The 26,301-nt window shown below is 50.3% G+C and overlaps 2 protein-coding genes across 9 annotated transcripts in view; one reads left to right on the plus strand and one right to left on the minus strand.

Moving 5' to 3' along the window:
* Nucleotides 1–7,950: 7,950 nt before the first annotated feature.
* The window catches only part of OTUD3 (OTU deubiquitinase 3), a 41,768-nt gene continuing 23,417 nt past the window's right edge, over nt 7,951–26,301 (minus strand). For 2 of the 7 annotated variants that reach the window (XR_006888635.1, XR_006888630.1), the window contains exons 8-11: nt 25,477–25,989; nt 15,399–15,552; nt 14,379–14,543; nt 12,243–12,376 (exon numbers count right to left, since the gene is read on the minus strand). Coding sequence is in view for 1 of the 7 variants with exons in the window: in XM_046661451.1 (XP_046517407.1) it covers nt 25,816–25,989 (174 nt within the window). In the remaining 6 variants the exon portion in view is untranslated. Of the gene's footprint in view, nt 8,085–9,967; nt 10,772–12,242; nt 12,377–12,682; nt 13,836–14,378; nt 14,595–15,398; nt 15,553–20,884; nt 25,990–26,301 lie in introns of those variants that run through there. The other 5 variants (XR_006888633.1, XR_006888632.1, XR_006888631.1 and 2 more) reach the window with 5 other exon arrangements.
* On the plus strand, nt 8,079–16,707 carry PLA2G2E (phospholipase A2 group IIE). Of its 2 annotated transcripts, none has more exons than XM_046661454.1 (5): nt 8,079–8,483; nt 11,412–11,492; nt 12,257–12,395; nt 12,567–12,673; nt 16,033–16,707. In XM_046661454.1, the coding sequence occupies exons 1-5, from the start codon at nt 8,216–8,218 to the stop codon at nt 16,038–16,040; spliced, it is 603 nt and encodes a 200-aa protein (XP_046517410.1). In that variant the 5' UTR covers nt 8,079–8,215; the 3' UTR covers nt 16,041–16,707. The 2 variants fall into 2 exon arrangements, with proteins under 2 accessions (XP_046517410.1, XP_046517409.1); XM_046661453.1 differs by lacking the exon at nt 16,033–16,707 and adding an exon at nt 14,516–14,984.

The following is a 26,301-nucleotide window of genomic DNA, read 5'->3' on the forward strand; positions in this document are numbered from 1 at the left end:
CTTGGCCCATTTGAAAGGCTGGGGCTATACTCTCTCCAAGTCAAGGTTGAGCCCACGGAGCTTTGTTGAGGTTTCCAACCACAGTGCCTGGGGTTCTGCCTCACCTCCATGTACCACCTAGGGACACCCATCCAGGGGTCTTCTGAGCGCAAGTCTATGACATGTGATACGCACCAGCATTTGAATTTGCCAATCTAGGCAACATTAGACACACAGGCGCTGCCCAAATTAGCCCACGGAATTGCAGAATCTCAAGGCCCCCATAGTAACAACTCCATCCTCATCCTACATTTTATTCTTGGTGGAGGAGCCTCAATATCTATTCCCACAATTTCTCCCCAGATTTTTGGTAACATGAATTAGCAAATTCCCTCGATTCTTTCTGGGATAACACTTCTGTTTCTTATTCCAGAAATCCTAAGCTTGAGCCTGCTGTTTATTCACACGTGCATTTGTTCACTGAATACTTAAGTGCCTGCTCTGTGCCAGGCATTGTTCTAGGCACTGGAGATAGAAGAGTGAGCAAGACGAAGTGGTCGCCCTCAAGGAACTCACGTTCTGTTAGAGGAGAACAGAAGAAATAAACAGAGAAACGTGACATATAAAATGTTGGGTGGTGCCAGGTATGATAAACATCTCCATCTTTAATTAACCTAATTCTGTCAAAGCACCCATCCCATGATGAGGCCTCCCCGTTCCTCATCCCCTTTCAATTGTTGTATGTCAGCAACCATCCAGGCCCCCAAACTTTGCCTTTGGTGAGCAGGTAGCTGTTTAGTGACTGTGGGTACCATGGGCAGCCAGCGTGCCTAACCTGGTCCCATCTCTGCCGAGTAACCTATCCCAGATTCCCTGTTTCCCGCAGGGCCTGTTGCCTACAACCTTCTTTCTGGTACCAACTTCCACATCAGTTAAAGATCTTTGTCTGCAAGCTACAGAAACTTATTCTGGCTAACCAAAGCCAAAAAGGAATTTGATGAAAGGAAGCCGGTGACTCGTGAAATAGAAAGAAGAGCTGATCCAGCAGGCTTTGGGAAGTCTCAAGAGCAAGACCTCACGGACAGCCTCTTTAGGACACCAACAGCAGACTCGCTGTGCTCCATCTGCCTTCAGCTAGTGCATTGCTCTGCTGAAGATGTTGAGTCCCGGGACAGAGTCTGATTGGCTGGCTGAGGTCATGTGCCCAACTTTGGGGGTGGGGTCTCATTGTGATTGGCAGTTCTACCAGGACTATATGGAATGAGAGAAGGGAAAATGGGATGATATCAAAGGAAGAAGGGATGCTGAGCAGAGAAAAGCAGTGATGTTCACAGGACTTCTGAGCTCATGGGCCTCTGTACCCACAGCTCCTGCTGCATCTCCCTCCCTGGGGCTGTCTTCAGCTGAACCCTATGACAGCTCCGCTCTGCAGCTCTCCTCGAAGGCCACCCAGGCAGAACGAATTGTGCCCTCCTCTGTAGCTCCCTGGTGCTTTAGTCCACACTTCTGTTATAGCCGCTCACACACTTGTTTATCTGTCTGCTGGAATCAACACCATGTTAGAACCCTAAATGTTTGCTAAACTGAATGTGTTGAATTCTTTTCTCTCTTTGTACGGACTTGGTAACCATTAATTTGCACCTATTTTGGGTATCTCAGGGCAACGGGGGCCTGCTGCTGCTCTGGCAGTTTCTCTCTGACCTCTGGCAGCTTCTTTATTCATGTTGTAAGAGTTTCTGGAAGCACCAGAGCGGCCTTGCTTTGTTTTTGAGATGTTGCTCTTTGTTCTTGCATCTTATCTTGCTGGTTTTTCTTCCTAGGCTTGTCATTTCTCTTTGTTTAAGAGGATCCAATTGTTTTTGTGGGTGTGTTCTGGCTGACAGGGACTCACCCTTGGCGATTCTTAATGCTGACTCCCTGATATCCCCGATGTATCTTCTAACAACTGATGACGGCAACATTCACATCCTTAGATCAAGGCTCTGGGGCTTAGAACAACTATCTCCAGAATTGCCCAAATCCAGGTGAGATTCTTCTGGGTTTTTCTCCGGGAGTAGTTTCAGTGCCACAATTTTACTGAATTGGTTTGGATTCAGTTTTTCTCCCCAATCTCACAACAGTGGGCTCTTCTCCCCACCCCGCTTCCAATTTAATAGGCATTTCTGGATTTACTGTAGGTTGTTCTAGAAATGCCCTCATTTCTGGAAATACTGTAGTGAAGGGAACATGCTCTGTGTCTCGGTAGCATACATTTGCCCTTTGAACACCTTCCTAACAGAACCCAGGTTTCCCTTTGGGGACCCACCCCTTCTCTGTTGAATAGCAATCATCCAGTTGGGTTAATTACTCCCATTCCCCCAGATCCAAGGGTGGGCCCCAAAGGATAAGTCAATCATTTCCATCTTATCTCCTTTGCAATAGATTGTCTTGGGTTGGTCTTCCCAGAACGAAGCTGAAGCCTTTTGTGCAATGACTGTGGGAAACTATGCCTCCTCTTTTTCTCCCAGTGAGAATGAGGAAGTGTGAAGCCCTGGTTGCATGCAGTTGTCTTACAGTCACTAGAGAAGCCAGCTTAAGAACAGAGGGCACCCTGGGAGAGAGCAGGATAGAAAGAACTGCAAAGAAAACAGAACCAGATCCATGATCCAGCCATGCCTGAAAGCTGCCATGCCTCCAGAATCTTCACTGACTTGAGCCAAAGATCCACTTTATTATTTAACATAGAAAATTGTTTCTTTCGTTACTTGCAGTGGAAAGCACCAATATATAAGAGTATATTGTCATAAAAAAGTCAACAAATTTGTATATGTTATATATATCTTCTTTCCTTTATTCATTCAACAAACTTTTATTGAACACTTATTATGTGCTAAGCACTGAAGATACAATGATGAATATCCAACCCTCATGGAGCTTAGAGTCTGCAAAGAGAGAGAGATAATAAAATACTCATCAAATTTTTTTAAATGCTAAAAACAATGATGAGTGCTACAAAGGAAAAGAATAGAATGCCTTAAAAGCATGAAAGAGACTTCTGTGGGAGAGACACCAAAAATTCAGGCTTCCTTGGTTGTTGGGAGATTATTGCTGGAATGACGGCAGCAGCCCGGTCAGGGACTACATTTCCCAGCCTCCTTTGCATCTGCATGAGGTCCTGTGCTTAGCTCTCACCAGGGGAAGGTGAGCAGCAGTGATGGTTATCACTTCCAGGCTAAAATGGTTAAGAAACAGGTGTGTCTTCCCCTCTTCTCTCTTCTCCTGGCTGATGACAAAGCTCAGGGCGACTTTGGAAGCCACGTGCTGAAGACGGAAAAGTCTTCATCCACCTGGATCCCTGAAAGGCTGCATGGGACAGAGCCGCCCACCCTTCCCTCCCCGTGCCATCCTGCACTGGACCATCATATGAAACAGAAACAAAGGTGTGCTATGCTAAGTCACTGAAGTCTGGGGAGCTGTTTGTTATAGCCTCCAGTATTATCTTAGCCAACATGGCTTCTTGGATGAAGCGACCTCAGCGTTGAGATGGGAGGGAGATCGCTGGGTAAAGAGACTGTGAGGAGCAGCGTTCCAGGTAAGTGTCCCAGGACAGGAAGGAGCGTGGTGCAGGTAAGGGTTTAAAAGAAAGCCTGCAGCTAGCACACGTCACGCCCTGTGCCGGGCAAGTCACTGGGCCAGTCCCCAGCATCTACAGCAGTGCAGCAACTGTCTCGTCTATTTGTCTTTCAACCTAGGCGGTTATTCTCTTTGAGGGCCTAATGGGTTACTTACGATCTTCAGTTGTACCTTGTGTGGGTGGGACGCCCCAGGCACTGGATGTGGCTTAATCTCGAAGAGGTAACTTACTCCAGATCCCAGAACTTCTCAGGGGCAGAACTGGGACTCGAACTGAGTCCGATTGTCCAGAGTCCATGCATATTATTATGGTATGTTAACACACAGCATGTTACTTCCTGCTATTGACTTTTCGTAAATTTCGGGATTCATGAAGGTCTTGGGATATCTCCCCCGTGAATATACCCACCATAGGTGCATCAGCCATTATTGGAAGCAAGGAAAATTAACATATCTACTAGGTGCCCTCAGTGTGAGGGGGAAACAAAGAAACAGCAAGACAGGAGACCCAACTTCTACTGCCAACTTGGCCACTAACTCTCTGAGTGACTTTCAGCAAATCCCTGCTCCTCTCTAGGCCTCGTCACCTTCCAGGAACCCAGGGCCCCGGGACATCTAAGTGAGCAAGAGACAGCAGGCCTGTGCCTAAACTCACCACTGGGAGGCAGCATGGAGCAACAGCATTGGCCTCCGGCTGCTGACCCATTCAGGAACTGGGTGACTTTGTGGCCTTCCCTGGCAGGACATCGAGCCTGACTTTCATCATCTGTAAAACAGAAACAGCAATACCCCCTTCACAGGGCTGTGCTGCCGGTTACACGTAAAGCCCCTAGAACAACATAGGAGGAGCTGAGTCACCACCCCCAGCGCCGCCCTGGGCCCCATGCGGGAAAGGCGCCCACATATCACACACACACAAGCACGAGCACACACATGCATACACACATATGCACAGACACACACAGAGACACGCACACACATACAGACACACAGAGACACACGCACACATAGGCATACACTCACAGGTTCACACATACATACCCCCGGAGGCACAGAGACACACACTGAGACACATAATCACACACATACATACACATACATACATGTACACAGAGATGCACATGCACACAGAGACACACACACACTCATACATACATATGCACACACATAAATGTACACACGCCGACGGACACACACACACACACAAAATCTATTGAAAGGTCCAGAGTGCCTCTGTCCTCTGACGGGCACCAGCACTGGGACACTGCAATCCCCAGCCTTAAACATCAGCTCTCCTAACTATCACCATTCTGGCCCAGCAAACCGCTTCCTCGCATCTCTTGCCCCGGGCCCACAAGACAAAGGGCAGCTGCCTCAGAACATCACCGAGGCTGCGGGCTGTGCTGTTGCCGGATCGTGGACGGACGCTGCTCCCAAGGGAGGCTGCGAGCGCAGGACGGGAGGGTCAGCTCAGAGGCTCCCTCCCAGGGAGCTAGTTCTTGCCCAGCAAAACATTGCCTGCCACTAGCTCCAAACACCCACTTTCCTGTGCCCCTTCATTTCCAACTCACAGGTCCAGAGGTGCCCCTGAATTAGTGCGGGATTCCCCACAGGGTCACGGGGGCACTAAAGGACACTGGGCGATATCAGACAATACATGTTACTCATAAACTTACATAAATGTAGGTTTACACATAACTTTGGGTGATGATGGCAATTCTGTACACTGGCAGCTAAATGAGATTGAATGTTAGAATTGCAAATAGTTTTATTTTTATTAAAATATTTGGCAAGACGTGATCCAATTTCAACAAAACAGTTTTCAAAAAGCCAACTTTTAGTCAAATAAATTTACTTAAAATGTTTTATATTCATTAGCTATAATTTATATTTTGCCTTTTAATTTTAATAGAGAATTTAGAGTATTTTCGAAGAAAAAACTTATGAAAAAATATTAAAATAATTTTAATCTTTTCTCTTTAGACTTATTTTGTTCTTTGTGAAACAATTACATTTTATACACTTCAAATACAATAACACTTTAAAAATCTTTTAGATCATTACTGTCAGGGGAACACAAATCATGTAAAAATTTGATTACAACATAAATGGAGATTTTGCTGAAATGAAAGCAAGAAAAATACGTTTTATGGAACAAATGTATGATAATTTATGAAATACGTAAGTCTTTGTTTTATATCATTTGAACATTGGCAGCCCATTGACAGATCACCCAAGCACACACAATAAGAATTAACTCAATCAGCTTAGACACATTTCTGACTTTCAGTCTTACAAAACCTGTGGCTTTTCATATATCCTTTAATGTGTTGTTAGAAAAGTATATTGAGATAGAAGGATAGAACACACTCTATTCCCCAGTCTGTCGGCTTGATTAGTAAGCTAAGTATTTAGGCACACACCATGAGGATCCCCAGACCCCACAAATGTTAAAATGTTAAGGGTGAGGGGCTGGCCCCGTGGCTGAGTGGTCAAGTTAACGTGCTCCACTTCAGCGGCCGGGGGTCCACTAGTTTGGATCCTGGGGTGGACTTACGCACCACTCGTCAAGCCATGCTGAGGCAGCATCCCACATAAAAGAACTAGAATGACTCACAACTCAGATATACAACTATGCACTGCGGCTTTGGGAAGGGGGAAACAAGTAAGATTGGCAACAGATGCTAGCTCAGGGCCAATCTTCTTCACCAAAAAAACCCCCAAAAACATAAAATGTTAAGAATGATCCTGAACACCACCAACCAGAACAGGTTCTGAAGGCCTCGAGGAAAGAAGAGGGTTACGGGTAGGAAGGGGCTTTGTAGGGGAGGCCCCCAAATCTGTGTTGACTAGTAACCCTGCTGTTAGCAGCCACAATATGGTACTTGCAGGGCCCTCCTCTAAGCCCTTCGCATATTGTTCTGTTAACTCTCCCAACAATGTCATGGGACAGACAGTTTTATTACCCTCACAGTACAGACGAGGAAACGGAGACGTGGGAAGTGAGGTCCTTTGCCTAAGAGGACCCAGTTAGCTGGTGGTGAAGCCAGGCAGCCTGACCCCAGAACCCCTAGAGTCACCTCAGCCAGGACACTGTGGCACTCAGAGCAAACGGGCCGTCACAGCGGGAGGGGCCTACCTGTCCCCCACACGCACAGCAACTTACAGACACACGCACCCCAGCAAAACGCACAGTGCTGGTGCTGCGCACGGCCCCTGCCTGCACCTGCGTGGGCAGCACTGCACCCCAGGGTCCTCCTCCTCCCGCTCCCTTCGTGGGTCAGCTGGGGGCGGTGGAGCTCTTGCGGGACAAGCATCCTCTGTTTCCCCTCCCTCCTCATGACCGGCCGCTGTACCCGTGAAGGCTCAGTGAGAGTGGTGGCCCGCTGCACTCGTCGCCCCTCCTCAGGCCCCACCCACCTAGTGCTCCCAGCACGGCCCCTCCCTCACCTGACGTGTGTGGCCCGTGCCCCTCTGGAGCCTGCGATACCCCGCTACCTGCCTTTTCTTCCTTGCTGGTGTCCCTCCTATTCATTCTCCTCTCAGCGGCCAGAAGCGTTGGGTCCAAACACAGATGTGAGCAGGACGCCTCCTTGTTTCACACCCTTCACTGGCCATCCATTGTTCCCTGGACGGAGACCAACAAGGCAGGCCATTTTACAAGGACGTCGGCCACCTTATAAAAGACGACAACAGGCCCACGCCAAGGATTCTTGTTCTTTACTCTCCATCACAGGCAGGAGAACCCAGATGTGTGGTGACAGTTGTACCAAGCCTGTTCCCACTGGAGGGACAAGCCTCCGTGGCCTTCAGGTGCCCTTGGAGGCTCCCCATTGGATGAAAATACCACTGGGTCTTCCAGAGAGGTGCCTCATTCTCATGGGGGACTCCCAGGCCTTCTCCAGCACTGCAAGCTCCAGGCCACCTCCCCATTAGGCTAGGCAAAGACTTACTGTGGGGTAAATGAGAGGTCACAGTCTCAGGTTCAGCTTCCCAGGGAATCATGCCCTTCAAGGCCCACCCACCACCAGCCCAGTTACCCCAGCCTCCTTTCAGCCCCTTCTGGGTGCCGTGCCCCTCAGACCACAGGGCCTTTGCACGGGCTGTCCCTCTATTTAAACTCTCTCCACTTCCCTCTTCATCCAATAAACTTCTTGAGATCCCTGCTAAACCATTTCTTCCACAGAGAAGCCCTCACTGACCCCCTGCCCATACGACACACCCCTGTTAAATGCTCTCATAACCCCACGGGACAGTCTGTCAAGCTACTCATCCCTACGCGCAGGTTTCCATTCAGTATATAATTACTAACGTTTGTGCCCTGCTGGATTGTCAGCTCCATGAAGGCAGGAACCGTACCTGGCTCTGCTCTCCAGCGTATCCCAGCACATAGTAAGCCCCCAGTATAGTTTCCTGACTGGACAGGCCATGCATCCCATGAGGAATGAGGTCATCCCACTTCGCTGGGCGGGCTCCATCAGATGCTTCAGGCTCTGAGAGAAGCAACAGAAGATGAGATTGAGCAGAGGAAGAGCTCTCAGCACAGTGCCCGCAACACTGTAGGAGTTTAATAAATGGTACTTGGTTTGCCATTTTTATTGTTAAGGTGCTGTTGCTGCTGCAGATGATGCTGATGCTGCTGATGCTGATGCTGATGCTGATGATGCTGATGATGCTGATGCTGATGCTGATGCTGATGATGCTGATGACGACAAAGACTTCTGAACCTCAAGGGACAAGTTTACTCCCGGAAAGAAGACATTGCCGGGCTCGTCCCTCTCCTGTCCTCCACCCCAACCACCCTCCGTCGTGGAAGTTAAGATCTGTCGAGGGGGACAGTTATCCCACTGAAAGGCCGGGGGCCCTCATCCAGCTGCTATACCACAGCCCGGGTGAGTGTTGGGAGCTCTTGGACAGCAGGTGGCTCCCCTGTGGCCAGGTAACAAGGGACAAGAGGAGAGACCCAGTATGTACTGGTTCCTCCAAGGGGCATGGCATCCTGCGAAGGGCTTTACACATTTCGTTTTCTTTTCATCTGGTCCCAGACTCTGAAAGGCAGGTCTCATCACCCTGACATGGATAATGGAGCTGGGCTCCAGAGGGGACGGGATGGGCCAAGGCCACACAGCCTCTAAGTGGTAGAGCCAACACCTGAGTCCTAGTCTTGCTGAGGCAGAAACCTGGTGCTTTCAGCCACATTCTGCCACTGGTGAGAAAACCATGAAATCCACCACGTTTCCTGAATGCCTGACACCCTCCTCCAGGTTCAAGTCCTCTCAACGTCCCCACTTCGAACCTCAGTGAGGGACACCTCTGCCTGGAAGCCTGCCTGGATTTCCCTGCCTGGCTCTGGTCCTACAGTCCTCGGTTTTCTGCTGCAGATACACACTGACAGGGGCTTGCAGGGGCCCCATCCTGGCTGGGACAGGGTTCAAAATGGCTCACCAATGGGACTGTCTCAAGAACCTGGCCTTTCCTGGGGTGCACCCTTATGCGGCTACAGGAAGGGCTGTGGGCCAGACCTCCAGGGAATCAAAGCTAATTTTCGGTTGTTTAGGACGTAGCTCCTCAGTGACTCACTGTTTGGGCTCTTGTGTCCCAGGCCAGGAGCCAGGCGATGCCAGGAGATGCCCTCATTAAAAATCAAAAGGCAATAGAGCAAAGGGGAGCTCACCTGTCTGAGACCATGACTCATGGCGGCTGGGTGACCCTGGCCAGGTGGAGTCACCTCTCTGGCCCCTCACCCCCCAAGTCTTCTGTAAGTGGGACGAGGACAGCCCAGCATGCAGAGTTCCAGGACCGGTTATTAGCAGGAAATGGGAGGGATGGAGGCAGGGCCTTAGCCAAATACATGTCAGTGTTTACCCGGCTTTATTCTTGCGTTAAAAACCATTAGTCTCAAATCACTGTCAAGGATCCCGGCCACCAGGGCTCCATTCCCCGCTCCAGGGTGACACTCCCAGGGACTCTCCCTGCCGGGGTGGGGTCAGGGAATTTGTATCGGAGTCCTTCCTGGGCGTGATGGGAGCCCCAGCCTCCTCCCCAGGAATGGAGGCCGGTGCCGGGCCGAGTCGGCTCCCGAGGGAGGAGGCCACGTGCCCAGTGGTTGAACTCAAGGCTGCAGCGTGAAAGTGTCGTGGGCCCTGGGCGCTTTAGCTTCCATGGGCCCTTTTCTCCATAGAAAGGAAAAAAAAGTAAAAAGCAAGTCTTATGACCCTATTGGTATGAAGACAAATATAATCCAGACTGGATGGTCGTCATTCTGATTTTAAAGAAATTAGAACATTTTGGAGGCCCCTAAGGTATCAGGGAGGCTGGGCCCCACACCCGCTGTCGGGACCCTCTTTGAACCGCCTGGGCCCAAATTCTGGCTCACCGTTTACATAGTCGTGTGCCTCAGTTTGCCTCTCTGTAAAATGGGGATGATGGTGGCCCGTGCATCATGGGCCTGTTTGAGGGCTCCTTGAGGTCTTGCTTGAGAAGGCTCGGCGCAGTCCTGGTTCGTAGTAAGTTCTCGGTGCAACAAGCTGCTCAGTTGCATGCCACCCTCCCATGAAGGAGGCAAGCCCGGGACGCCTCTATCCCTGTAATATAGATGGGAAAACCAGGGTCCGGAGCAAGGGATAATCATAAGCATGGAGTCAGGACTCCAAGGCCACAGATCAAGCAGCTTCCAGGCCCTGGAGGTCGACGGACGTGGCTGGTCAAGTTATCCTAGTCACAGACCAGAAGGAGGGAGGGCAGGGGCAGGAGGAAGTCCCAGGCAGGACAGCAGCATCTTGCCCCCAGTTCTGCCTCAGGGGACTCACGGAAGCCAGCAGCAGCCAGCAAATGAGGCCACTGTGAGTCCACGGCTGGTGGGACTGAAATTTCTGACCACGACTGAGCTGGGCCCTCTCATCCATCCCGCTGACAAGCAGCCACGCTCTGAAGCCTGGCCTCCATGTCCTGACCTGACCTGCTGGACAGGCTGGGCCTGGGGGCTACTGCCTCCCCCACCCAGCCCCTAAGATAGCATCAAAAGGACAGAAGTTTCCAGGTTATGCAGGCATGTGGGTTTTCCAACTGGCTCAGACAGAGCCCATTTTTACAGCAGCCACACTATGTCACTGCATGATGATCTGGGCAGACAGAAGTCACATCTGGGAGTATTTTCCTTGTCAGACAAGCGGGAACCTGCCTGGGAAAGAACAATAAAGAAAAACCCTTAAGCACAGCTGGCTGAGCGCCCAGCCCTTGGCTTATACCTTCCTATACGTCCCAGCCTATGTGGCCTTCAGGTTCTTAGACAGATGGCCCCCCCAGACTCCTGGTGCCCTGCTGCGTGGTCGAGCTCTCCCTCTGGGTAACGAACGCAGAGGCTGGGGATGGGGCGAGGGGCAGGGAGCAGAGGGCACGCTCAAGTAGCCAGGGGCACAGAAAGAGGACAGACGTGGCCTTGTGAACTTACGTTTCTCAGCCTCTCGTGGGGATGCGGGGAAGATGCCAAGGATGAAAAGCACCAGATGTAGCCCCTGGGTCACGCTCCATCAGTGGGAGCTGGTGTGACGGTTTTTAGAAAGGGGTAGGTGATGGGAACGGCAGTGAGCAGAAAGAGTCACAGATGGGCCCCCTCCCCAGACTGCCTGGAAGGGGAGCCCACGGGCCCCCCGGCTGGCCCCTCCCCTGGGGACTTGGCCAAAGTGTCAGACCTGGAAGTGTCATTGCATCACTGGGCATTTGGGGGTTAATGACGGGGAGTGGACAGGACCTGGGTATTTAACTAATTGGGGAGGTGCCCTGAGATCAGAGGTGCCCCTGCTCACTTCCTTCTCCCACAGCCCAGCTCCTTGGCCCCCTGCTTGCCTCCCCTCCCCAGAGGATGAAGTCTCCCCCTCTTCTGACCCTCCTTTGCCTCCTGGGTAAGTGATCTTCATGACCCTTGACTTTGCCCCACCCCAGCTGGGCACTCCAAGCTCCCCAGAGGCCCCTGGCCTGACCCTGGGGAGGCCATGGTGGGTCATCCTGAGGCCAATTCTCCCCAAACCAGCTCTGGCCAGCGAGAGGGGAGAGGAGGTGAAGAGTGCAGCCTGGGGGGCCTCGGGGGCCTGGGAAAGGGGCTGGTGGGGATCCCAGACTGCACACACGAGGCTCCTGCCACCCGCACTCCATCCTCCACCCCAGCTCCCATGTTAGGCTGCCACCTGCCCAGGCGGGCTGCCCCCCATCATTGCACCAGCAGGACCTGGAGGAATCCGGGGGGGCCCAGGTGGTTAGAAAGCCTATCCCGTGGCATCTGAGGAGACCTGGTGGGGACACAGTGCTCCTGGGGGCCCGGGGCTGACACCTGGGGAGACAATCAGGACCCACAGGGAAACATTGAGGAACAGCGGGGAGCAACCGGGAAGATGAGTGGGGGCATTCTGGGAGATGGTGGAGGAGCGGCAGGGGGACTGGGTGCACTGACATAATGGGGGTGAGGACTAGGAATCAAGGCAGGATGGAGGGCTCAGAGATATTGTTACTGATTAGCATCCTTGTTATTGCGAGTGAGGTGCTCGGCAAGGCGAAGTTAGCTGAACCATCAGAGAGGCCTCTGGACTCAGATTGGAGGGGCCCTCAGGGGAAGCTGGTGGCAGAGGGTGGGGCCCTGAGGATCTGAGGCCTCTGCTCTCCCTCCTCGAAGTGGCCCTGGCTGGCGGGAACCTGGTCCAGTTTGGGGTGATGATCGAGAGGATGACGGGCAAGCCCGCGCTGCAGTACAACGACTACGGCTGCTACTGCGGCGTCGGCGGCTCCCACTGGCCTGTGGACCAGACAGACTGGTGAGCAGGCAGCCCAGCCGGAGGAGCTCCCTGCGGAACGGAGGAGCTGGGGACACCTAAAAGTGGGGGCTGACCTCTCCCTGGAGCCCTTTGGGCCCTGAGCCCCCGGCAGCCCCCGGTCCAACCTAGCCTGGCTCACAGTCCACTCCAGGTCGACCGTGACCCTTACAGGTGCTGCCACGCCCATGACTGCTGCTACGGGCGTCTGGAGAAGCTGGGCTGTGAACCCAAGCTGGAAAAGTACCTTTTCTCTGCCAGCAGGCGCCGCATCCTCTGTGGTAAGTAAACAGCCCTAAGCACCCCAGACGCCAGGGAGCAGGGACAGCTTCAGACAGGAATCCCCTCCTGATGATGACCCTTGGGCCTCGTCAGGGCCAAGAGGGGTGGGGTCTTCCATCATCACGGAATTGGGGAGAGGCCTGTCCCTCTGCCCAGACGCTCACCTGGCATCCAGTCTACAGAACCCCAGGACCCATCAACTCCTGCCCTGGCCCCAGGCACTGCCCCCCACCCCAAGGCCTCCTAGCTTCTGCCTCTGGGAAACAGAGCAAAGAGGGCAGAACTGAGCCAGGCCCCAGAGGAGCTGTCCTCACACAGCCCTCCTCAGGGGTCTGCAGCTAAAGGCCTGGTCACCAGGACAGAGCCTCGAGAGCACACTCCCAGACAGAGAGCGGGTGCTTCGATTTGGGACCGCAGAGCCTGTCCCCAAAGGCTGACTCTCCCCAGTGGGGCTGCCAGGTTGGGCCCTGTTGCTCAGCTTTGCCGGGTCCAGTGCCCACTTGGACCAATTAGCTTTCCTCTGGTCCCCGGCCCAGGGAAGCAGCCTGAACCAAGTGTGAGTGTGCAGGGCCTCAGGCAGCCCAGCCCCACGGAGGGAGCCCAGGTCAGAGAACCAGGTCTTCTTCCCCCTGCACAGCCAGGGCAGGGTGGGCAGGCCCAGCATGGGGCACAGTGGAAGGACCTGGGAGAGTCAAAGAAGACTGAGCTCAGGTCTCTAAGGTCTGTCCTGGGGGAGGGGGAAGCCAGAACCAGAACCCCCAGGGGCAGTTTTGGCTCAGGGTTTCTTGCTTCTGCAGCCATCCACTCAGCAAGGCAGCTTTGTCAGGTAGTGAGCTCCCCATCACTGGGGGTTTGTGCAAGGTGGGGACGGCCACCTATCAGGGATGGCACTGAGAGGATGAGTGAGGGGATGTCAGGGGAATAGGGACACAGGCTCAGGGATTTGCTTTCTACCCGATGCGTGACTTTGGGCTAGCGGCCCTGGAAAGCCTCTGCCTCCTCGTCTGTAAAATCAAGATGAGCACTCTCACATCCCTGGCTGAGGCCCACTCCTCCGAGAATCACCTGAGAGAGCGGCCGTGGTGGTCAAGCCCCCTCCACCTCTGAGTGTTGCTGAAACAGCAGGTGTGGGCAGAACCCTGACGCGAAATGGAGGCCGACCTTGAAGGGGGAAAGGAGAGCCCCGGGCACTTCTGAGCTGTGAGATGTATTCGTGGGGACAAGAAGGAGCCAGAGTCCCGCGGGCAAACAGAGGCAGCGGAGACAAAGGGAGGCTTTTGGGCTGAGTGTGGGCACACACTTGGAGAAGGGGGTGGGGGGCTAAGGCAAATGTCAGAAAATAGGGTCCGTCCACTCATGGAGGCAGGCATAGGGCCCGAGCAGGCCCTAGCCTCGGTCCCAGTGACCTCCAGTCTGGACGGGGGCTGCTCTGGGGCCTGCGCAGGCCACCTGGGATTGGATTGCTGTCATTTCATAGCTCTCCTCTCGGCTTGACGGCTGCCATCCACCGTCAGCCATGCATCACACAGACAAAGGAGCTGCCTAGAGAGCCCCCGGCTGGGCCGACGAGAGTTAGTGGGCCAGATGGTCTCCCTGGGGGAGTGGGCTTGGGGGAGGAAGGAAGAACGGCTAAGACCAATTTCCAGCCTTCCCAGCCTCCCGGGCCCCAGCAGGCCCCCCCTCAGGCCCTGCCCTTTCTCTCACCCATCCTGGAACATCCTCCACGAGAAAGGGCTTCCAGCAGAACGGGGGTGAGAACGCGGACCCCAGAGCAGTCCCACGTGTGTCTGAGAGCAGGAGGCCTGAGCAGCCGGGTCCCTGACTTGCCTTGTCCCATTCAGCTGGCAGAACCACCTGCCAGCAACAGACCTGCGAGTGTGACAAGAGAGCTGCACTCTGCTTTCGCGACAACCTGGGCACCTACAACCGCAAATATGCCCGTTACCCCAACAAGCTGTGCACCGGACCCACCCCGCCCTGCTGAGGCTGTACTCCGCCTCCCAGGCCCCCGCCTCCTGCTGCTGTAGCCCCGGCCCTGGGGAACATGGGCACCAAAGGCCCTCCCTCTGGAAAATTCCTTTCCTGCAAAGCCATCCCTCCCTGAGAGCTCCCAGACCCTGGCCTGGACCATCGCTGACCTCCCAGACCACATCTTCCCCTTAGGAAGAGCTGAGCCCACGAGCCCTGGGACCTTCCGCATCCAGAAGACTCTATACCCCACCCCTGGGACCTCAGGTCCCTCTTCTGAACAAGTGAATAATGTTTTCCCATAATTCTAATATTCTCAGATTCCATCACTGTAGGATTTAATTAGTCTCCAGTTTCATTCATTCATTCATTTTCTGAGCACCTACTATGTGCCAGCAATATGCTAAGCACCGGGATTCGGCAGGAACAAATCTGACCTGGGTGGCCCCAACATGCAGTTTCAACATTCTGTCCTTTTAATTTTCCACTATGGCAAGTTTTTGTGATTCTCTTTTTCTAAAATTCTACAATCTTACTTAAGACAATAATGGCAGTCTCCAGAAGGAATATTTCTGGCCGTGTCACATAATGTGAGAAGCATGAAAAATACCAACCTAAAACTATTGTCCCCACTATGTCATCAGGTGTCAAATCCCTCTCATGAGCAAAGACTGGTTAAGAATGAAAGGAAGTTCTAGAATCATCTTATCCAAACCCCTGCTTTGACAGATGGGGGCCAGAGAGGGGAAGTTCTACCTGAGGGCGGCTCCTCACTCCCAGGCCAGTGTGTCTTCACTTCTTCATGAGTTGGTATCAGCCACTGACACTCTGACCCTCTGATTGTCATCTCAGACAGACCAGGGTGGCCAGCGCAGGACAGCAGTGAGGGTGCCCAGGCCGGGTCAGGTTCCTGATACAGAGAGGGAAGTGGAGACATTCCAACATCCAACATGGTGGGGCCAACTCTGGCACCATAAAGGTTTTAATGCACCAAAGGATCCCCAGCCTACCCTGGGAACAATATACTTCAGCAGATTCTACTCTTAAACACAGATGTAATATATCCACTATCTATAATATGATATGATTAATATATATATCTATAATATACGATATTGTATATAAATGATATATGATTTTATATATGTGACAAATACCATATATAAATGATAAATGGTCATATATATATCACATGATAAATATCATATATATCTATAATATGATATAGATATATCATATCTATACTATGATAAAAGTTTCCAGGATTGAGATGAGCCTATTCAATGAGAGAAAGCACGTAAGAAGGCATTGCACGGGGCAGAGCTCACAGGGGACACGCAATAAATGTTCACTCCCTTTGTCCTTTTCATGCCACGTGTACACCATTCAGGACTTTGAGGGCAGGAGAGAGCGTGAAGAAATAAAAGGGATGATCACCATAAACTGTGAAAGGTGAAGAAGTTCTGGGCTAGCAGAAGGAGGGAGAGCAGGTGTGCACGCTTTGCTGCTGTAACTGACTCAGATCCTCCGTCAAGAATCACCAGAAGACCAGATCTCAAAGCAAAAATGGGTCGCGTGGGGAAGACAGCCGGCCGTCTCTGCCGGGGAAGGTGGTCCTGGGGCGCCCTCTGGTGTCCACTTTATTCAGGCTAACGGGGGAAACGTAAGTTTGGCTTAAACCTAGATTTCCCCTTTATCAGGTGGGCAAAGCGTGCTTCTGGGCTAGTGAAATCGGTCGCTCCGCATTGTAAATAATAAACATGCAGGGACATAACCACCTAAGTCCTTACAACCATCTCAGAATGATGGTGCCACTGCATAATGAAGAATCGCGGGAAGGAGGAACTGACTTGGGGAGGCGGAGAGAAGCTGTGCCCTGGGTGATGGATTTAAGGTTCCCATGGACGAGGACCTCATAACCTCATAGCTGTGTAACAATCCAACAAAGCGAAACTCAGAACTTAAGAAGGAGACCTCAGAGCAGCCTGCTGTGACCTTTGGGCCAGAGACCAAGTCTTATCCTTTGTTTTCCCAGGGATCAATAAACGTTTGGTGAACGAATCGAGAGCTCTGTCTAAATTCCATTTGCGTGTGCATGTCTATACTACACACACTTGGTTTCCAGCTGCAGACCTGTGGAAAGGACTAAAAACAGGAGAGGAGAGCCCCAAACTTGAGATCAGAGATTCAGGTAGAAACCTCTGCTCTGCCAGTTAGCAGTTAGCATCTGTTGCAGAGCTCGCCGCTCGATGTGGTCTGAGGACAGCAGCAGCAACATCGTCAGGGAGCTTGTTAGAAATGCAGAATCTTGGATCTGACCCCAGACCCGCTGAGTCAGAATCTGCAGGTTAAGACGACCCACAGGTGATTCGTGGGCACGTTAAAATCTAAGAAACACCGATACACAGGCACAGCTTCAGTTTCTGCATTTGGAAAATGGAACAAGGACATTTCCCTGGCAGGTTCATTGTGGTAAGGTTTCAGTAAGTTAGCTTGTGTGAAAGTACACAAAATAATGCCTGGCCACATAATAAACATTTGTATTCTATAAATGAATGAATGTAGTCATAATAACAATAATAGCTAACATTTATTAAGCATTTGGCATTGACTAGGGACTGTTTTAAGTACTTTACGTTTCTTAACTCATTGAATGAATGAATGAACGAACAAATGAGGCATGGGGGCTACAGCAAGCCTGGAGAAGAGATTTCGTTCCCCGGATGTTTCACAGCTTCCCTCTCCAATTCTGACGACAGGATTTGGATTGTTTTTGCTTTTGTTCTCACTTAGCCCCTAACAAAAGCTAATGAAGCTAATTGAGCTAATGAAGCACTCAATTAAATAACTCACTCAGTAAGTGCTTAGAAATCACACTGGAATTCCCGAGTTAACTCAAGAGTCTGATTATGATATCAGGACGTCCATCTGCTTCTCTGGGGGGTTTTCTGCAGTGTCGCTGCTGGAGAACTGGACACTGTATTAAAGTTTATTCTTTCCTCCAATATGCTTTTATACAAACTATGCTCCTTGCCCCTTCCTGAATGCTGGAGATGGAGACAAATCAGATGTGGCCAACCGGCGGACAGACAATTGTTCTACACTAGTAAGTGCTGTCACAGAGCTACGATCGGATTAGCAGGACCAAAGTTTCTTCAGCTTTCCATCCTCCATCCTGTCCATCAATGCCAGCTGCATCTTCCCACAGCTTGATTTCCATCACGTTGCTCCTCAACTCCTGAACCATCAATGGCTCCCCATTGTCCACCAGCACTTGGCATTCAAGTTTGGTATCATCTGCTTTTTCAGTCTCATTTATCCAGCCATATGTATTTCTCTATGCTCCTCACCGCTCCCAGAACATGCCCATTGCCTTCCTGCCTTCACACCTCTGTGCAGTAGCTTCCTTCAACCTAGAAGCTTCCCTGCTCACACACCACCATGTTAAAATCCACGTGCTTTAAGGTGCCTCCCCAACGCAACCTTTTCCACGATGCTTGTCCACCTGAAGCAGATTTCGCCGTCCTCTGAATGCCAAGCAGTGTGTTCATGCCTTTCCTGGTGTTGTTTACCCCAGGTATTTGGGTTCTTGTTTGGGGTGCCTATCGGGTGGAGGCAGATTGGCCTGGGTTCAGTTCCTGCCTCTGCTACCAATCTGATCCTGGGCCACTTATGTATTCTCTTGTGTGTCAGACGGGGACAGAACCGTCAGCCAGAGTGGTTGCAGGGTTTAAACGAGGCAATGTATTCAAAGTGCCTGGAGCCTCGGAGAAGCTCCAGCCATGCTGGGTCACTTCAGGATTTTTGCTTCCCCTATTGCCTCCATCCCACAGGAGATGCTAAATAAATCTGTTCGCTAGATGCCCCAGAAACCTGATCATTGGAAGTACTTTGGGGAGGCGGCATCATGTGTATGATAAACGCGTTACTCACTGATTTGAACAGCCCCTCAGCTCACTCCTCTGAGTGCTCATTTATCTTACGTGGACACGCGTTTGAAAATCATCAACCTTCAGTGCCCTGAACCGACATCTCACCGAGGCAATGGGGCAAGATTGGCTGGAGAGACGTTGCGCAGCGCTCCTCCTGGAGGGCTGCTGCCTGAGATGTGTTCCAAGGTCAAAATGCACACCAGGGCCAACTCCTGACACTAAAACAGTCAGGATGGATGCGGTACACCCCGTCTTTAGAGTTCATGCAGCAAGCACAGCATTTCCCTTCCAGTAGCAAAAGGCATATGACAAGTGTTCGAAGAAACAAGTTTTCAATCTTTCTCCAAACCAGTTGTATATCCTTCATAAACTCTGTCCTAAACACGAGGGACATCCCACTCTAGGTTTTGCTTATGCTGGTGCTTCAGTCCAAGATGCCTTCACTCCCTATTTCCATATTCTGTCTCCCCTTTCCTGCCTAGTCCAAAAGTCACTTCCTCCGATAAGCCTTCCTTGATTTCCCTTCTGAGTTCACAGCCCTCCTTGATTTCCCTTCTGAGCTCACAGCCCTCCTGTCACTACCTCTCTTAATGGTCTGTGTTCTCTTGGGTCATATGATGTGTCCATTTTCCCTCCTGGACTGGAAACTTCTTGAGGACAACGTCCACTTCTGATTGAATGCCCAGAAATAAAGACCCACACACAGCAAGGATTCAGGAAATGTTAGACAGATTCCTGGATGTTTAGATGGGTGAATAAGTGACTAAAAACTGACTATCTTGAGATATCGAAGTCCCTCTACCACAGGTAGGTTCAGACAAGTTTCTCCCAGGTGGACAATTTTTCCTTCTGCCAAGCCAGCATCTTTGAAGTGACTGGATTGGTCTTGATCCTTTACAACAGTTTACTTTAAAACAGTTCTGAGCCTCGGCCTCACGGTGGTCTGAGCGCCCGCTTGTGCTGCAGTCCAGCAAAGCCACCTTGGCGCAGAGCACATCATGACAAACTTTGACAGTGTTTCAAGGCACGCTTACGCCTCTGCATGCCGGGGACAGGGCTTTGCTGTGGCGTCTGGTGAACAGGTAACTTGCACCTGGGTTTTCAACCCGGCTTTCTCTTAGGCAACCATGGGCAATTCGTTTCCAAGAAGGGACACTGAAACAGCCACTTTCCCCGTTATGGTATTTCAATCTTTAGCTCATAAATTGTCACTCCCTCAGAGTGAGCAATGCTATAGCCTTAGAGGAAAATAGAAATAATAAACCATGTGTTCTCTAATTATTCCCTACCTGGCCTGAGAACATTTCCGTCCTTACAGAGGCATCCAACCTCACAGACAGAGCCTCACAGGTCCTCTAGACCCAGGCAGGAAGCCCCTCAAATACCACCCGACTTACCAGTGGCCCCTTGGCCTGGCCCCCGCTGAACCACTGTGGAGATGGCACTAAGGAGCCAGGAGTTCCCAGCGGCGGGGAGGTGCGCCTAAATCGGGGCATCACTTTAGTCCTGGCAGATCCTTCAGAAGGACTCAGCTGGGCTAACAGGGATCAGAATGGGTGCCTCATGGGCTCAGGAACTGGAGAGTGTGTGCACCCAGAGGTCCTCAGTAGTGGACCAGGGTAAAAATCACACAAGGATTCTTTTCTTTCATCCAGGGTATACCAGATACCTTTTGTATCAAGGTACTGTGGAGCCAACTAAAAGCTGCCTGATAAGTATGAGTTAGAACCAGAGAGAGTGGGAGTCTCCAGGCCGAACTCACAAGGACACAGCAAGGCCTGGTGCGACGGCCCAGAGGCCGGTGGGGGCTGGCCCTACTGCACGCGCTGAGCGGGTCTCCTCCCTCTGGTTTCCAGTGGCCACCCTCCTCCTCCTCTTCGGAGGACCTGTTCTAGCTGAGTCCATGCTCCCATCACTTCTGTCCCCGTGCGTCTGGGGGACTGTGCCCCCTCCTAGAATGGGGTCAAACCAACCTTCGGAGTTCTGGAGAAACCCCAAGCTGGCAGCCAACAGACAGCTGCTCCATATTCAGACAACTTCGAATTGTCAGAGATGTTCTCAGACATTAAACAGAGATCTTCAGCGCTCAGTCCTCTGGATGGCTCTGCCTGTGTGTGGTGGCTGTGCTCGCCCGTGCTAAAGCTACAAGCAGCGGTTTTAAGCTCAGTGAGATTCCAAACAATTAAACAATGGATCGACATTCACACCTCTTCCACGCACAGGTCTCCCAGGAGGATGCTTCCCGGCATGCTCTCTCAGACTCGTGCGTGCAAACAGTGGTCGGAGAGTGACAAAAACCACCTGAAACTCTGTCTTTAAACTAGAATTTATTGTCATACAAAACTCCATTTCATAGATAAAGTGGCACATCTTTGCAGCTTCTATTGCACCAAGTATTGAAGGTTAAAAACACAAAAAAAGAAACATTTGGTTTTGAAAACACTGCAAATAGCCAAGTACAGTACTTTGGTAAATAAAAAACAAAATGGTTCAGATCAACACACTCTGTGGAAAGAAACACGCTAGAGGAAATGACCTACGGACATCGACGACGGCCACATTTCTCCCCATCGAGCTCCACAGATAAGGCAAGACTTGCTAAGTCTATGGATCATGAGCCCATGGAGGTCTGAAATATCTCCAGACTGAAGCTAGAACAAGTATAGTGCAATTAGAAAAAAAAAGAGAGAAGGTTCCTGAGCCTGTGAAGGCCCCTATGTTCTCCACAGCCACACCTGCCCTCCTTCATAAAGGCGGCTGACGCCCACCAGCACTTGTACATCAGCAAGAGGAACACATAGGTTTCAAGTCCAACTCCTGGCTCTTTTCTTCTTCCCACTGAGCTCAGTGCTGGTGGAGGATGCTGGAAGGGCAGCCAGGGAGGCCAAGGGCCCTTTCCACTATGGAAAATGAAAAGTGAGAGTGAGAAGATATGAGGAGCCCCACACCAGCATTCCCCAAGTTTTGGTCGAAGGACCTGCCAGGGGATCAAATCACAGGCTAAGATCTCTGAATGAGCTCAAATGATTGTCATGGACGGCTGGCAACAGCAACCTGCTGGAGGCTGACCTGCAAAGGACTAGGGGCAGACCACAGAAGTTTCATACAGTGATCATTACACTCCATGACCGTCAGCACAGTGAATGGAAGTTCTGTATCACTGGTATGTCCTGCTTCCAATAAAGACACCACGCAGAAGCTCCTGCTTTTACAGAAATATACTCTTTACTGGTATCAGCCCCTTCTCAAGTAACTTGGCAAGGATGCTAAGCATTTTAATCAAGCTACAAAGTCATCCTAATTAGGATAGAGAGACTCCGGAAAGTAATCCCTTGGAAGAAATGGTTAAGAGCCTGAGGGTTTCACAGGGACTGGACCTTGGGACACAACAGGGCCAGGCAGTACACAAGGCCCAGCTCTTCCCCAGGGCCAGGCTCTGCGGCACATGTTTCAAGTTCCACATTGCACAAGTGCTTTCAGACTGGGGCTCGCTATCTCCACTCCAAGCCAGTTATCCACATCCCCCTCTAATCTGTGACGGCAGAAGATGTGTTATCATTTAAACATGCCATCTAGATCCTCTACGATACCAGTGGAAAAACACAATTTGCTTCAGTCAGGAACACACACCTTGCAAAAAGTGCCATCATTAAATCACCTCAGAACAACTGCTGGAAGGCCCCAGAGTTTTAGCAGCACCTGTTCTGAAAGCTGAGATGAAGGACAGCAAACAATGAGGCCAGCAGGACAGAAAGACGGCATGAGACTCCGAGTCTAATGGTTTGCCACAGACAGACAGAGCCTGGAGGTAAAAAGGTGAAGAGCTATGCATCTACCCAAAACGGGAGTCGGGGAGGGCCACAGATGTGACACACTGAAACCGAGACGCTCCATTCCCAGCCCGCCCACCAGGACGCCGCAGGTCAGGGTGACTTGGGCAGCTCTGACTAGGAATCCCAGCTTCCTTTAACCGACTGCATACTCAAGGTGAACGTTCCACAGAGGTAAACGGACAGCATTCTCTGTTGACCCAGTAAAACCCAGGCAGAGTGTGTAGTTTCTCAGAACGAGAGAAAGTGCACATTGTCGACAGGGACTCACTGCGAGTACAGGTCAAGGCCAAAGTCCACGTGATACCTACCTACTTAACATGTGAGCAACCCCCACTTAACACGGCCCCTCCCACCTCACACAGTGAAAGCTCCCCAGGGACGCGGGGCAGGGCATTATAAATTTCCGACACAAATGTTCCCTCCGAGTCCAGCTCGAGCTGCCCCACAGGGAGAGCCCACTTCACAAGCCCTCGGAATCAAAACGGGTTTGGAAGCATTCTTACAGTTCATAAAAGAAACGAGAGACAACCTCAACTAAACTAAAATCCTTCTTTCTGCCACAATTCCTCAACCAGACTTTGCTCCTGAAAGGACATGTTCATGTTATTGAAAAATTAAATATACATACACATTCTATTCTCTAATTGGTGGCAACTATACTATTTAGAAGTTGTGATTCTACGTTGTTTTAATACATCTACCTCTCTAGTACAAAGCTGTTGCCACTAAACTTTTATTTCTTATTTGGACATTTAAAAAATCTTTTTTTAAAATCCATAAAACCTCTATATACAGTTTACGAGACTAGTAAGCAGCTAGGACCACTGCCCCAGCCCTTTCCTCCCGGCCTCACTGAAAGATACCAAGACAATCCCATGTAACACAAACCTCTAACAGCCAAGGAACAACACAGAGGGGAAGGAAGATTCGCTTCCTAACGCGGAGTCACATGAGCGCCTGCACTAGGGGACAGGCACTGACAACAGCCATCCCAGAACTAAATGCACGGGGCCCCCACTGTGGCTGCCAGTGGACTACTTTTCAAGTGCTTACCAAGGCAGCCAAGTATATGGATTCCATCTACCTCCTACTTCGCTGAGACTGAGGCAGTGAAGTCTAAACTCAACCCTACCTAGAAGACAGCACTAAAGTTGGACACATACACCCCATTTCTAATAATTAACATACTGAACACAGATCAATTGTAACTAGAAAACCATGAAATGGAAACAAAAGAAAATTACTGACGCTATTTGATTAGTTTTTAAAACCACTATTATTTTACCCCAGAAATGCTGGTCTGTTATCAGAATTAGGTAATTTATAAATAAATGTGCCCAATATTCTTTAATAACTTTAACAACTTATAAAACTTCTAAAACCCAAAAGGGCCTAAGGCCACCTTCATTCACCAAGTAACTAAAGCAATTCTACTATTTCTGACAATGGGACTCCCTGAAGCTATTTCTGACTCCTAATTCTGCTCAATTTCTGATGCACAATCTTGATCTTTCTGAGAGGATCTGGGCTGCTGCACTCTCGCGGCACAGACAGACAAGAAAGAGTGTTCCTTAGAGAAGCTCAGCCACAGGATCTGCCCAGAGCTGAAAGCCAAGAGAACAGGAGATCCTGAGGCAGTGGCCCTCACTCCTTTGGAGACAGCAAGGCAACGCGGACCCTTCCCACGTTTGGACTGACTGCTCGAGCCTCAAACTCAGAACTCTGGGATGTGCAAAGAAAAAGTGCTGCGCAGTTTCCAAATCTGCTAACTATTACAATGTACTGTACCAGGAAGAAGCCCAAAGCACCATGTCCTGGGAGCAATTCCAAGAGACTACTGATAATCCAACCACAAAAAGTCACCAATTCAAACAGACAAAAATTAAAGTACATTATCAAAACAGAAGAAAGCAAAGTGCCTGCTAATAGAGACAACCCAATGATCCAGGGCCAGCCCAGACAACGACACGTCTACAAGTCAAAACTTTTTCATAGTTTTCCCTTCACCTCAGAACTTTCATAATTTTGAAACTTGAGTGGCGGGAGAGAGAATTTGCCTTTTGATTCAGCATATATTAATCATCCACATATCAGGTCCCCAAACAGCAAAGACTGTTCCAGACTGGCCACTTCACTCAGGAGACGGCACATCCGCTCACTCGGTTTCAGGAACAACATCTCTCCACTGCCCACATCTGTCCGTTTCAGAACTGCAGAGCGGAGTCAGCCCAAGCATGTTCTCTGCCCTGTAGGTCTGACCTAAGTCATCGACAACTGTCAGATGCTGGAGAGTTTTTCCAACGTCAAAATCCCAAACAGCAGCTCAAAAACAAGAAATAAACACAGCATTTTATGAGTTTTCATTTTCACAATAGTAAGAAAATTTAACAACAGACCACGTTACCTTTTACTTCTCCGAAGGCATCTTTCTAAGTCTAGGATAGTAGGGAAGAAAATAGTTACTTCACATGCGGACATGAAACACCTGAGATATTCTTCCAGACATCCTTCCCCTACAAAATCCAGTAACTCTTCAGACTCTTCCTAGGCAAAAACTCAGAAATCCCTTGCTTCCTCCCTTTGCAACTAGGGCTTCTGCTCTCCATTCTATCAGAATCCCAGAACCATGTGAGCAGTAACATACCGTCTCCTCATTGTCAAAAACAACTACCAAAAACTCAACAACGCTCTCTATTTTCCAGCAAAGCCCAGGCCTAATTAACAGTCAGGCGCATTTATCACATGGCTTGAGGGCAACGGACCAACAGCACCTGCATCCTACCTGAAATAACATCAGAATCAGTAAGGAGAGGAACACAGTTGTTTAGTTTCCCCCCTGACTACAGGCCACAGCCTCATATCATATCACTTTGGGAAAACACTTTCTGAATTATTTTCTGATTAACTTGGTTTAGAAGAAAATTAAATCTAAACAGGTTCCTGAGTTGGAGATTGCTTATAAACCATCCTGTGTATCAATATCTATTTGAAAATGAAAGAGAAACTTGTCATTCTGAATTTCTAGCAACTAATCTAAACGACTTCATGAACAATTACAACAAAACTCACCACAAGTGTTAAGGAAAGCTCCAGCGTCACTTAACTCTGATGTTTAGGGGAAATAAAACCACACTTAAAAGGTTTTTCCTGACCCAACTATCCACCTCTAAAACTCGGTATTTTAATTAGAGAACATGAATGGCTTCACTGCACTTTCATAAAATAAAACACATCACTAACAAAACTTTGAACAAAAAAGAGGCAGCTTAAAGGAAATTAACTCAGAGTGCAAGCCTCCGTGTGGATTCCGCGGGCTGTGTCTCATCCCGTCGAGGATGGCCTCACTGGAAAGCCTGGTACGCAGCGGTCCATTTTCCATCCACTCCTGTGACTCCCAGAGGGCCAGAGTCAGATGTTGAGAGCAGCAAAGGTCTTCACCAAGGTGACCTGCGTGTTCGCATCTGCTTCACTTCTGTTGTCCCTATGGTTGCTCCTGCTCTCCAGGGCTTTGTGACGGTGCCTCTCCTCCTGTCGTTTCTTCTTCTCTAGTCGCTGCTGCTCTTTCCTCTGTTTGTTTGTGACCTGAAAGAGAAGATAGCTGGTGAGGCGCCAGCACGGCTGACTCAGGCTGCCGCCTGCTGAAGAAAGACGTGGGGCTGACAGAGGCAAAGGGCACACGCTGCCTTTCAACAACCGCAGAGGAAACCCACCCAACTGACCAAAAATTATTTTCCATCACTGCTCAAATTTACACTTAAATTTCTATCCCCTTGCTCAGCTAGCAAACAAAATCAACTCCATTCTCCTCATAAACCAATTCAAAATGAACTGAAGAAACATTAACCCAGTCCAGCAAGAGATAACACTCAAACAGGCCAGAGGACACCTTTCTCT

Source organism: Equus quagga, chromosome 5 (assembly GCF_021613505.1).
Source record: "Equus quagga isolate Etosha38 chromosome 5, UCLA_HA_Equagga_1.0, whole genome shotgun sequence".
Lineage (NCBI taxonomy): Eukaryota > Metazoa > Chordata > Mammalia > Perissodactyla > Equidae > Equus > Equus quagga.

Coding starts and splice junctions, on each gene's coding strand:
- PLA2G2E (XM_046661453.1), top strand. CDS start 8,216: ATGATGCTGATGCTGCTGATGCTGATGCTGATGCTGATGATGCTGATG. Junction 11,493..12,256: donor GACCCTCCTTTGCCTCCTGG/GTAAGTGATCTT, acceptor CCCTCCTCGAAG/TGGCCCTGGCTGGCGGGAAC. Junction 12,674..14,515: donor CAGGCGCCGCATCCTCTGTG/GTAAGTAAACAG, acceptor TGTCCCATTCAG/CTGGCAGAACCACCTGCCAG.